The sequence below is a fragment of the Austrofundulus limnaeus genome, unplaced genomic scaffold, assembly GCF_001266775.1.
Source record: "Austrofundulus limnaeus strain Quisiro unplaced genomic scaffold, Austrofundulus_limnaeus-1.0 Scaffold117, whole genome shotgun sequence".
In the NCBI taxonomy this organism is placed as follows: domain Eukaryota; kingdom Metazoa; phylum Chordata; class Actinopteri; order Cyprinodontiformes; family Rivulidae; genus Austrofundulus; species Austrofundulus limnaeus.
The window spans coordinates 1,050,344-1,063,760 of record NW_013952519.1 but is presented as its reverse complement, the minus strand read 5'-3'; the positions used below and the strand labels follow the sequence as shown (position 1 = coordinate 1,063,760).

Here is a 13,417-nt window from a genome sequence, read left to right as displayed (position 1 = left end):
CACACACACACACACACACACACACACACACACACACATACACACAGAAACATCAGTTCCGCTCATTGGACTGCCATTGTGTCTTTTCTTTAATGTTTTTCTTTTTTTCCGTTTTAATCAAAAGAGAATAGAAGCTCAGTTAAGTCTCTGTATGTGATAAAGAACCGCTGCACAACACCGACCAACAGCTGCTGCATCTCAACCAGATGTTCACCCCCCCAATAAAAGGACTTTTTCATCTGGAAAGATCTCATGATTTCACCTGAACAAAGCCTGGATGTGGGCCGGGAACTTCCAGCTTTAAACATTTTTGTTCAGTTACAGACATCATAAAGTCATTTCTAAAACCTAAAGATGTTCGATTTGGACTGAAACAGGAAACAGGAGCAGCTTTTAATGAAAATGTTTTTAAGAATAAAAAAGAGCATCAGGGAACTGAATAAAAATAAGGATTTGTTTTGTTTTTATTACAACTAATACTGTATTAGAAAAAAAAAAACAACAGCCTCTAACCTGAGCCACTGATGTATCAAGTTCTTTACATCTCTGTGTTTTTTTCTGCTGTACTTTAATCACAGGTTATGTGAAACTCCACTGCTCAGATTTCTTCATGTGATTCTTTTTTATTATTAGGAGCTGCTGTCATGTGCTGGAAAACTGCCATCTCCAGTTAGAAACACAAAAAAAGATCATACAGAGGAGATGATATTGGGACCATCTGTGTGTGAATGGGGAGGGGGATTCTCTTATAATCAGAGTGATGGAGAGAGCGGTTTAAAGTTTGTGAATTTAAACCATAAAGAGTTTACAGGAAGTTCAGAGAACGACAGAAATAAGACAATAAAATATAACTAAAGACAATAAACGCACTGAAGAAGGTTTTACAGATTCTAAAAGGTTCAACTCGAGCTTTTTTAAACTTTACTTCTGATTTTCTACTGACTTTCATGTAAAAACTTATTTATAATTAAGTTCTGCAGGTATTTTATGTTGTGATAGTGAAATGTCCTCAGCGTGCAGTTGTGCCAGATGTTAGAAAGTCTGCAGAACTCAGATATGAACCCTGTTCAGACTAAGAACCAGAAGGAGACATTAATAGGCAGATGGTCTCCTGTCCTGAGCCTGGTTCTGCTGGAGGTTTCTTCCTGATTAGCAGGGAGTTTCTCCTCTCCACCGTTTGCTCAGGATGGGAGACTGTGATGAAGTGATTCAACACAATCTGCTGCTTTCTTCTTTAGATCATTCTTATGTACAGTGCCCTGAAACAACATATGTTGTGACTTGGCGCTATATAAATAAACTTGAAACTTGAAACTTGAATATAAACCACAATGCATTGCAAAATGCTCACTTCCAGTATGCGCATAAGTATTTGCAAAAAGGGCCGATGGTGATGGAGCTGCAGATTTTTTCTGGGATCCGGATCATTCGGCTCAGCTCACCATAAAGACTCTCAAACTCCCCCAACTTAGTACTGATCAGTACGCAGGGCTGAAACTGACTGGAGACAGAAATTACACAAAAATTGTTTAATTTTCCACCGTAGTTTCAGTGAATGAGTATTTGCAACCAGGAAGCAGTGATTTTGTTTTTTAATACTTTATTTTCAGTAGATTAAGGCAGTGCATTGAACAAAATAACTGCGCTAACAACTTTTTAAAGACAAAATGAAGTAAACTAAAGGAAATAAAAGGGAAAATAATGTCTAGTTTTTTATATATTGTTGCATGAAGTTGCTAAATTTTTGCCGCAGATTCATGTTTATGTAAGGCTTTTTAAACGTAGAGCTTTATTTTTCAAAAATAAACATTGCTTTTCATAGAATTATTCCATATTAGACATCTTTATATAAAGTGTTTGTGTGTCACATTCCAAACCCCAGTTGTGTAATACACAGCAAAACAATTTTCAGAATTGTTTCACTGTTTTCTTGGTCAAGCACATTATTTTGTTGCCCACCTTCTCCCACCTTTATGACTTAATCTACTAAAATATACTTTTAAAATGAAGACAGGCAGATTTTTTTCGAGTGCTACATTTGTAATTAACTTTAATGTTTGTGTTTAACTTCGACTAAACACAAAACGTCACGTTGATCGCCGCTGATTAACAATAACTGAGCTCTACCTAGTATTTCCTGCATAGAAACAGTGCTTAACATGTCCTCTTATAAACACTGAAAAATACTGAAAAATAAATCTCCCACTTTCTTACTGGGAATTCCCACTTGAGAGGGGCATTCCATTTAAATTCACAACTTGTAAGTGGGAAATTCCCACTTCACAGCACAACTGTGCTGGAGCAAAAATATCCCCAAAAAAATGCATCAAAAAGGAGATTTTACACGGCGAATTTCAAATTGAGCCAAGCAGCTCCACCTAGTGGTGGGCTGCCTTCATTTGCTGGTAAAATGATCAACATGCATGATGGGAGTTGTAGCTCAGGGTCAGTGCAGCTCATTTTAAGACATTATTACAACTTTGAAGCTCTCAAGGGCCACATAAAATGTTGTGGTGGGCCACATTTGGCCCACGGACCTTTAGTTTGACATGTGCATTACTGATACTGAAACATTCAATTTTAGTTTTCAATTTAGAGGCTCAAAACAGTCCATGAAAATGGAAAAGAAAATGTCCATTTGAACATCTTTAAAGGTTGTGGAAGTTTTTGCGTGGTTTCAAAATTGAATGAAATACTTTGCATTTGGTTGATTTGTTGTTTTGTAAAATTACGTCAGAACCCCACAAACAGCTTCTTGGTCTAAACTGGCTTCTGATTGTAATTAAAACTTTGTGAGGAGACAATAATAATGACAGAAATGACTTGTGTCACTTTCTTACTTTTACTCTTTCATAACAGATCTGGTGCAGAACCTGTTTCCCTGTCAGGCAATTTCATTTTATTACAGCCTTTTTTGTGTGTGTGTGTGTGTGTGTGTGTGTGTGTGTGTGTGTGTGTGTGTGTGTGTGTGTGTGTGNGTGTGTGTGTGTGTGTGTGTGTGTGTGTGTGTGTGTGTGTGTTAAAACAGCCCTTAGAAAACCAACAGGAAATCACAGCTGAATTCTTTACAGCTATTAGTGGTTGTAATTATACAAGTGATCTTAAAATGAGTCACTTGGAGGCTCTTTTTTCTCAACAAAACATTGGAGCAGCATCAGAGGATTCATCTGAGCAGCTGCAAAATAAATCAACAGACTGGAATTACTTACTGTTATTATGGTAATGTGCATTAGTCTTAAACCACCATGGATTTATTTATTTATTGACTCTAATAAGCTTTTCTTTAGATTTTAAACTTTAATCAGTGGTCAGCTGTTGGCTGCTATTGTTCACATTTTCAGTCTGGACAGCATCATGCAGCTTGTGCTTAAAAATCTAGAAAAGTTGAGGATAAATTCATATTGAATTTGTTTGTTTTTTTAATCACAAATAAAGAAGTAACTGAAGTTAACACACGAGATCTGATCAGATTCAATAAAGAGAAGAAGCGTGCTCTCTGCAAGCAACAAGTGCACTGACTAAAACAATTGAGTTGTTTTTATTTACATTCTCTATCTTCCATTTAACTTTATTTACACAGATTGATCTCATTAAGCAGGAAGATGCTCCTTCACTGGAGCATCCTGTTTACAGGTAGTTTATCACAACAACAACTGTGCTGCTTGCATGAGTAATGACTGAGAAAAATGTTAATTTCAAGTTACTGAGCATCTATTTTTAGCTGAGGAGCATCGGTTAATCACAAACAGCAGCGAGAGCAAAACTATAGACGAGAAAGAAAAACCGCAGCTGCAAAGATGACAACAGCAGAAACAGCCTGCTGGTCTGGAGCCGATGGAACAAAGTTTATAGATGACATGTTGGAAATTAAACATTTTAAAGAAATTAAAGAAAGAAGTATGAATACCCGCTGAAATTGAAGGAGCTGAAACAGAAATGTTGAAGCTAAAACATGCTAAATATGAGCTAAAAGCTAAAAAGGACAAAAACACAAGTTATAGCAAAACATTTTGAAAAAAAAAGTTATTTGTAAAAAAAAATGTGTAGCTAGATGCTAAATGCAGCAAAGGGCTAGTTGGAAGATAAACACTAAACACTAACCAAAAGTAGCAAAATGTTAGCTAAAACTAGCAAAATGGTATTTAGATGCTAAAAGTAGCAAAGCCCTAATTTGCTACTAAGGTAGAAAGTTAAAAAGCTTAAAGTCAAAAGTAGCAAAATGGTAGGTTAATGCTAAAAATAGCAAAACAAGCCAAAATGTTAGCTAGGAGCTAAAGTAGTAAACAGATAGGCAGCAAAACTAAATCTAGAAGCTAAAAGAGGCAGGACACAAGCCAAATGTCAATGTAGCAATAGCTTAGCTATAGCTAAAAGCTTTGGTTATAGCTAAAAGAAGTGTAAAAAGTAAAAAAAAAAAAAAACAGCCAGTTTGCTGAAGCAAAATCAAACAACGAGAACATCTAAGAATGATTTAAAGAAAATGAAGATATTTTTATGCATTTCTGAGGTCATTTTTGTGTGACACAGCATTTAATAACATCCTGAGAGTTTAATCGAATAAATATCATTAACTAATCCCTCACTGTTTTTAAAGATAATTAAAAAAGTTCCCAGTTTGTTTGTTTAAAATTTCCCTGAAGTTTGAATAAAATATTTTACAGACAATCTGAACATTTCTCTATCTCCTTGCATTTCTTTTCTTTTTTTAAGTCAAAACCTTGAAGAAGTTTTATAATCTTTAGTTTTGTCTCTGGTATCAAGGCTCTGTCTGTTCTTTAAACTCATGCTCTCTCCCTCATTTCCATCCCAATTATCTCTCTCAGTTTTCAGGGAAACTTTCAGGAAGGAATCCCTGCATGTGATCATCCACAATTTATTAACCTCTGGATTCAATCCAAGATGGCTGCCAGCCAATCAACACAAAAATGACACAACTCATTCAGTTTTACAGATATTCACACAAAGTTTGATGTGGCTGCGTATTCACAGCACTTATTCTGAGGGTGACATCCACACTGACTGACAGCAGGCGGGCGATATGCATTCATTTTAAGGCATGACTTTAAATTAAGGCTTGATTAAATGCGTAAAATGTGCATATTTTGTTGTTTTTGAGTAAAGTAAAATGTGTGAATATTTAAATACACATTTCCTCTTCTGTGTTGCTATAAATGTTTTTACCTGCAGTCATGAAATTAGTTTTTTGTTATTTTATTTAGCACTAAAACGTGGAGTTTTGGTTCGGAACACAAAGAGTTAAAGGTGTCACGTGGGTAGCGGCTGGTATTATCAGCCTGGGGCTGTGAAAAAAAAATGTATGAGGAGGAAAAAAAAATCTAAAGAGAACAAAGAAATCAGAGTGTATTTAAAGAGAAGCAGCCGTGCGTCTCCCCGCACTCAGCTGCGCCAGAAGCCGCCGGTGCGCCTGCAGGATGCGGACTTCTCTGGTCGTGTGTTGCTGCGTCTTTGCGCTGCACTGTGTCCCGGGCATGCTGGGGCTGCCAGTGCGCAGAGCCGGCAGGTACAAAGCGGCACCGGTGAGTTCTTTTCAAGCCTTTCTTTGGACCTGGAGCTGATTTTTTCCCCCCTTTTTTTGTGCAGAATAAGCTTTTTATCTTGGAAAACCATTCATTCATGTTATTTTAAGGGTAGTTTTACTGTTAATTCTCTGTATTTGAGTGACTTCCCTCCCCCTCTGAACACACACGCACACGCTCACTCATGCGCAACAGATTGTTTCATCTGAGCAGAGTTTGCTCCAAAACAAACAGCTCTATAAAAGTTTAGCTTCAGGTTCAGGAATGCGCCTTTCCACATCCCTGCACGCCTCCTCCTCCTCATCAGGTCCGATGACAACATTAATGTTGTCATGTTGTGTGTCATTTTATTTAAACCTGCCTCTGCAATCAGCCTGAAGAAATGACTATCATCACTATTTGTGCTGATTTAGCAATAATCCCTGTTGTTTTTCCTGTTTGTGGTGTTTCATCTTCAGCTACTTTCAGCTGTTTTAACCTATCAGATGTTTTATTTTAGCTCATTCAGGAGATGTGAGCGGTGACTTTCTGTTTTTTGTAACATTTATAAATTTATTAATCTCTCATTGGAATAAATCAGATTATTTTTGTTGTGTAAAATTTAGTTTTAAATGTTTCCTTTTATAATTTTTGGTTTTAGCTGTTGTTTTGGCGATTGTAGCTTTTAGCTTTTGCTAATTTAAGGTTTTAGCTGCTCTTTTCCTAAATATCGCTTTTGTGATTGTGTGTTCATTTTTCCTTAAAACATTATTGTGGTCATACAGTATCACAAATGGTTTTAGCTATTGTTTGGCTGAATTTAGCTTTTAGATGCTGTTTTGGTGTATTTTAGCTGTGTGTTACAGTAATTTAGCTCAATGGTACTATAAATTTATATTTTAGTTACTTTGCTTAAATTAGCTGTCAGCTATGTTTTCTTAGCTTTAGCATTTAGCTATGCTTTTGCTAACTTTAGTTCTTTGTTGCAGTTATCCTAATTTTAACACTTATATCTTTTATTCATTTTATTTTAGGCTACTTTGTTAGGTTTAAGTTTTAGCTTATCTTTCATAATTTTTCCTTATTGTTAAGTTTTAGCTACATGTTTATAACTTGTTGGTTTTAGACTTTAGCAAGTTTTTGTTAATTTGAGCTGCTAATTGCAGGTTTTAGCTAGTGTTGTGCTAAATGTAGCATTGGTTCATTTTAACTTTCAGACTGTTATAGGATTTATGTAATTTTTTTCTGAAATTAGCCACCTTTATATTTTTTTAGGTTTTTATTTAGTTTTTAGCTAATGTTTTCTTGGCCTTAGCTTTTAGCTAACTTTAGCTTTTTTTTTGCTGCAGTTTTCCTTATTGTAACATTTACTTTTGGTTTTGCTAAATTTAGTTTTAGCTATTAATTAGTGCTAATTTTTTTGTTTTAGTGTTGATATTTTTGATCATTTTAGCTACTGTTTTAGCTGCATTTTCTACTTTCAGTTGTTAGCTGCTGTTCACCATAATTTAGCATTTAGCCTTGCATTTTTGCTAAATTTATCTTTAGCTTTCATCTTTAGTTAAGCTAGCTTTAGTTTTTGCCAATTTTAGCATTTATATACTGTTTTTAATTTGAGCTTTTAGCTACTGTTATGCTAATTTTAGCTTCTGTTCAGCTTGTTTTAACTTTGACAATCAAGTTTCATCTTGTTCAGCTTCAGCTCTCACTCACTCTGTATTTATTACAGAAAACATTTAGTTATTTTTGTGTGTCTGCTCAGCATCAGCTGTGGTTAGCAGCCGAAACTTTTATCTCTGCAGGATGACAGCAGGTTTCTGCAGAGAAACAAGAGAAAAACAAAAAGTTACTGAGTTCTGCTGCAGGATGGAGCAGCAACAACAAACCCTGAGGACATTTTCTCAACAGGACAGTAAAGAAAACGTGTGCACTCGTCAGAAAACACTTCCTGTCCCGATAATGTAGTTTGTTTTGTTTATGAATTCCTTCATTTCATTTATTATTTCATATTATAATTTTATTATTGTATACAACTTGTTAAATTTTGTGAAACAAATTCCAAAGTTCTCCCTTGTGATTTTTTTGCCTCCATTCTTCTCTCCAATTACAACTTGCTAAAGCAAATATTTGGTCTTTGTTTACAGAGTGGGTTTGTTTAGCGTGGCTCTGGAAGGAATGTCCTGTTTACAGGTACACAGAAAAACAAGCAGGCGCCGTGCGTGAGCAATGATGGACAAAAATGTTGTTACTGGGAAGAGTTCAGAAACTGCGCTGAGTCGGCATTTTCCTGATTATTGTTTTCCATTTGTTTTTGTTTTTTTCAGTTGTAATTATTTCCCCTTTGTGATGTTTTAGTCATCAAATCATTCAGCTCATCCAGTTTTTCGTAGCCTTTATACTTTTCTAAACTTTTTAGCTTTTACATGGTAGCTGTCCTTTTGCTACTTTTAGCTTTAGCCACCATTTCTGCTATTTTTAGTTTAATACTTACAACTTTTATCTGGCTTCATGTGTCTTTTAACACATAGCATTAGCTAGCCATGTGTTTCTTTATATATTCAGCTAGACCTTTGCTAATTTTAGCATTAGCAATCAGCAATTTTCTTTTAAGATTTAGCTAGGTTTGAGCTACTTTCAGCTTTTAACTATAGCGTTTTGTCACTTTTAACTTTTTGTTAGACCTAAGCTACTTTGGCATTAGCTAGCCTTAAGTTACTTTTACCATTTAGCCTTAGCTACTTTAAGCTTTTAGCTTGCCTTTTTGTCACTTTTAACTTTTATCTAGACCTTTGCTACTTTTAGCATTAACAATCTGTGAGTTTCTTTTAACATTTAAGCTACTTTCAACATTAGCAAGCCATAAGTAGCTACTTTAAACATTTAGCTATAGCTTTTAGCTAGATTTATGCAACTTTTAGCTAGACTATTTGTTACCTTTAGTATTTAGCCAGGCATTTGATATTTTTGCTTTTAGACTTTTGCTACTTTCAGATTATATTTAGCTAAGAGTTAGCTACTTTTAGCTTTAAACTGGAGTTTAGCTAATTTAGCTTTTAGCTAGCATTATTTTAGCTTTTTGCTAGTTTTGCTGAATGTAGCTTTTAACTTGTTCCGCTAATTTTAGCTTTTAGTTGAACTTTTACTCTTTTTAGCTTTTATAGCTTTTTACATCTTGCATTGTGTTCTGCTACAATTAGCTTTAAGTTAGCCGTTTGCTGCTTTTAGCTTTTGGCTACCATTTTACTAATATTGCTTGATGTTATTGTTTTGACTTTGTAAGCTTTCTGTGAGTGTTCTGCTTTTTAAGCTTTTAACAATATATTTTCTTTTTTTTTTCAGTAAATTTTAGCTGTCATTAGCAGCCTGCCTTCACTAGTCTAGTTTGTTTTCGGCTGCTGTGTGTTTGTTGAAGCATCGGCTGGTTTCGTGCAGCAGGTGGTGCAGTTTGGAACGAAGCTGCAAAGATCCTGAAAATGCTAAAAGATAAATAAAAGGTGGGAACATCTGTCAGTCGGAGCAGAAGAAGCGTGTTATAAACGTCAAGGAGACAGAATTATTACCCGAAGGTCTCGATCTTCTCTCTCACCAGATTTATTTTCAGGTGAGAACTTGTCAGGAGGAATCTGCAGCCACAGCTCGCTGTGTTCCAACGTAAAGCAACAAGTCCATGGAAGTAATAAAAGTTATGGATCATTGTGTAAAAATGTACTTTCTGCTGAGCTGTTAGACAATGAATGAAAAGAAAATAAGGCAAGATAATAAAGAGATTGGAAGGCCTAATGTTGAATAAACAAACTTGTGCACCCTCAAGCTGTTTCCTTTAACAGATTAACAGTTTTATTTTTAATACCAAATGTGTTACTCCTTCAGAAAGATGCCCTTTTATTTTGTTAATCATTTTAGAACATTTGTGCCAAAAATCTGCTAATAAAACCCAGTTTTATCTTTAATTTGATCTAACGACCCCCTGCATCGTTTCTCCTGACCCACAGCGGGGATCGGACTTTGAATAATATGTAAAGAAAACAAGAAGAAGAAAAAAATCCAGTTGGAACCAGTTTGAGCTTGTTGACAAATGGAAGCTAAAATATCGAGAAAACTGAATTTGATGTGTTTGAGGTTCCACTGTTTTCAGTGTTTTTTCCCGTTATTCTCAGTTGTATATAATCAGAATCACTGCAAAGCTGTAAAAATGTGCGTTTGTGACGTTAAAAGTGAACGTTTTCTTGTTACAACTCTTCTGCACCTGCGATGGTTTTGCTTTGTCTGTCGGTGGTTTTCTCCCGGGAAGTCTAATCTGTAGTTTGGGTGTTTGTTGAGAACTGAGTGATTGCACATGCACGCCTCGACAGGCCTGTGGCATCCAGGGTGCTGGGATTCACAAAGTGAAGTGTGTGTGTGTGTGTGTGTGTGTGTGTGTGTGTGTGTGTGTGTGTGTGTGTGTGTGTGNGTGTGTGTGTGTGTGTGTGTGTGTGTGTGTGTGTGTGTGTGTGTGTGTGTGTGGAACTGTTTGGATTTTGCTTCTGTCAATAAAACCTGATTCCCGTGTTTTTCACCCCCTGCTAGTTTCGCCCCGTCGTGTCGATGTCTTTGCGATTGGTGGAGGGACCGTGGGAGCAGGTGTGACGTCGGGCCCCATCGAGCAGATATGGGTCACAGCTGCGTCGCGCTCTGAGCGGCCAATGAAACATAATGCAGCTAAAGGGCCTCCTCTTTTAGGGAATCTGATGCTTTTGTTAGCAGGAAGAAACATTCTGAATACCTGACTGATTAAAAGACTGACTCACCAAGCTTTAAGCTCATACAGGTAAAACCTTAAAAATAACCCTCAGTATTGTAAGATCTGTTGGGACTCCAAATATGTGTTTCAGATGACTCTCAACTATTACCACACCAATTTTTAGCTCAAAATCTCTACAACTGACCGAGTTACAGCCATTATTTTTGCTAATTGTAGCAGGCCTTTTAAACTGGGTTGATTCCAGAAGTTAATCAGTTGTAATTAGTGGGACTGTCATGGCTTCGAGTCAAACTTATTTCTATGGATATGTGCATTATGGTTGTAATTAACACGGACTAAACACTAAATGTCACCTTCCTGAGCACAGCTAACAAACAATAACTGAGCTCTACCTGGTATTTCCTGCACAGAAACAGCGTTTTAACACGTCCTCTTATAAAAGTACTAAGTGTGCGGCTGACTAAATGGGAAATAAATAAAACAGAAATACTATTAAGAGAAATACTATTAAAAATTTCCCACTTTCTGACAGGGAGTTCCCATTTTCTCATTTTAAATTTATGACTTGTAAGTGGGAAATTCCCACTTCCCATTACAGCTGTGTCACAGCAAAAGTAGTACAGTGAAAAGGAGGTTTCAGTTCCAGTTGTCCTCGGAGGTCGTAGCTTCGAGCCTCCGAGTTCTATTTTTCAACTGGAACGCCCCCGAAGTCGTAGTTTCGAGTCGGGAGGTCGGCGCATCCAAACCATACCCGAGCAGCCCGAGCATGCGTTACGTCATCATTTCAACATGGCTGCTGCGCGCATGAAACTGTCAGCGGTCGCGCTATCATTAGCATGTTTCTCTAATGTTGAGCTGTAATCAAACATACACAAGCACCATCCCCATTATTTAACAGACTGAAAATAAGAAGAGAGCAGGCAGAATAAAAACGTGTGTAATTTGTTTGTTCATTTTCCCTTTTTATATTTGTTTAATGCTTGTAGCGTACTAGCATGCTTGTCAGAGCTAACCGCTAACGTTGCTAGACTAGCATGTAAACAAACGCAGCTTTGTTCTGTATTGTTTATTTTACATTGCGTCAGACGTACTGGTAGTGCTTTATAGTGATAGTTAAAATATATGTTTTAACACCGTTTGTACACTCAAAATACCTCGTAGAGCACTATTATTGTTCGTTTTATTGTTGCAGAGCAAAATAATAGAAACACATTTTCCGTTGTTCGAAACCGGAACGCTATCAGCTCGGAACTGACGTCAGTCCGGCTTCAGAATTTCGAGTTCCAATACAACTGGAACGCAGCAGAAGATGACGAATTTATCCATTTTTGAACCGTGTGCAGCTCCACCTAGTGGTGGGATGTTATTTTGCGGATAAAGTAATAAACATGCATTATGGGACATGTAGTTTATGGTCAGTGCTGGCTTTAAAGCATCTTATTTTAGAACATTAGTACTTCTCTGAATTTCTCGCAGGCCTTAAATTTGACATGTGCATTTTATTTATTTATTTTTATTTAACCTTTATTTGTACATGTAGTCTCATTGAGATCCAGAATCTCATTTCCAAGAGAGACCTGTTTTAAGACAAAATATACAAACACAGAAATAGTTACACAAAAACCAGTCTTTAGTCATTATTGATTCAGAGCACATTTTAACTTTTATCACAGAAAAACCCAATAAACAGCTTTAGGAATCTGATAGGTGTAAAAATAAACATGCAGAGTTTAGCAGCAGATAACTGTTTTCACCTGTTTGTGGTTTATTTTTATGATGCTTGATGACACATCCAACACAGAAAGAAATATCTAGAAATAAGATGGTTTTGCTTGATACTTATGAGGTTAACTTGTGTTTCTTCATAGTTTTTGATCACCCTCCTCCTGACAGTTTAATGCATGAAGCTCAACCACATCCACGACTCAGCAGATGACTCGCAGGTTTTATGACCTTCCTCGCACAGACAAAGGAAGTCTTGTCAGGTGGCTGTTTTAAAACAAGACCCCTCAGCACCATGACTCATCGCTATCTGCTGAGAAAGCATAAAACGGGAGACGAAACAGACAAGCTCCAAAAAGCCTTGAGGGAAACGTTTCCTGTGATGGTAAAGAGGTGGTGGTAGGGGGGTTACGAGTACAGACACATCTGAGTTCTGGTTACAGTGATGACAAGCGTGCCGCGACAGCAGCGTTCAGATCCACACACAAACGTGTCAGAGCACGGTCGGTGCATCTGAGGACCGTCTGCAGCCGACAATAAACCAGCGTCACCCTGACAGGCCGGGAAATCTGCAGGAGTCACGTTCAAACACAAAACATGGTCACCGCAGCGAAAAGATTGTCCGTTTTAAATTTCTGCTTGTTGGAGACGAGGATGGATGAGATTAGAGATGAGATGATCAGAGGTGCAGCGCAGGATGAAGGACTGGGAGAGAAAGTTTGGAGGAGGGACAGTATTGGTTTGATGTCATTAAAATGACTACAACTCAGAATAAGGAGCAAAGTCTAAAACTCTGAAAGCAGCAGGAAAAACGCTCAGCTTTAAGGCATACTGAGCACTGTTACAAGTTATTTAGCCACTAAAAACAAGAATAACGATATAATTAGCATTGATCATAAAACTCAGGAACTGTTCATCAACAGGCCTCAGTTATCTTATAAATGATTTACCTTTGGGTTTCATTGAAATCAATAACAATTATTCATTTGAGCAAATTTTAGCTTATAAGCTTTCCCTTCCATTTTCAGGTTTTAGCTACCGTTTTGTTAATTTTAGCTTTTAACAGCTGTTGGTTAATTTTAGCTTTTAGCTACTGTTTAGTTGGTTGTAGGTTTTAGCTACTGTTTAGTTGGTTGTAGGCTTTAGCTACTGTTTAGTTGGTTGTAGGTTTTAGCTACTGTTTTTCTGGTTGTAGGTTTTAGCTACTGTTTTTCTGGTTGTAGGTTTTAGCTACTGTTTTTCTGGTTTTAGGTTTTAGCTACTGTTTAGTTGGTTGTAGGTTTTAGCTACTGTTTAGTTGGTTGTAGGTTTTAGCTACTGTTTAGTTGGTTGAAGGTTTTAACTCTTGCTTTGCTTTTTACTAGTTTTACAAGTCTTACTAGTTTTTTTTACTTATAGTTTTTAAATTGTGTTTTGATCATTTTAATATTTAAATATT

The 13,417-nt window shown here is 36.7% G+C and overlaps 1 protein-coding gene across 1 annotated transcript in view; it reads left to right on the top strand.

Moving 5' to 3' along the window:
• Positions 1–5,335: 5,335 nt before the first annotated feature.
• Positions 5,336–13,417, top strand: part of mmp11a (matrix metallopeptidase 11a) — a 37,546-nt gene continuing 29,464 nt past the window's right edge. Inside the window, exon 1 of the mRNA XM_014014617.1 lies at positions 5,336–5,537. Coding sequence (XP_013870071.1) covers positions 5,433–5,537 — 105 coding nt within the window. The 5' untranslated portion in view covers positions 5,336–5,432. The remainder of the gene's footprint in view (positions 5,538–13,417) is intronic.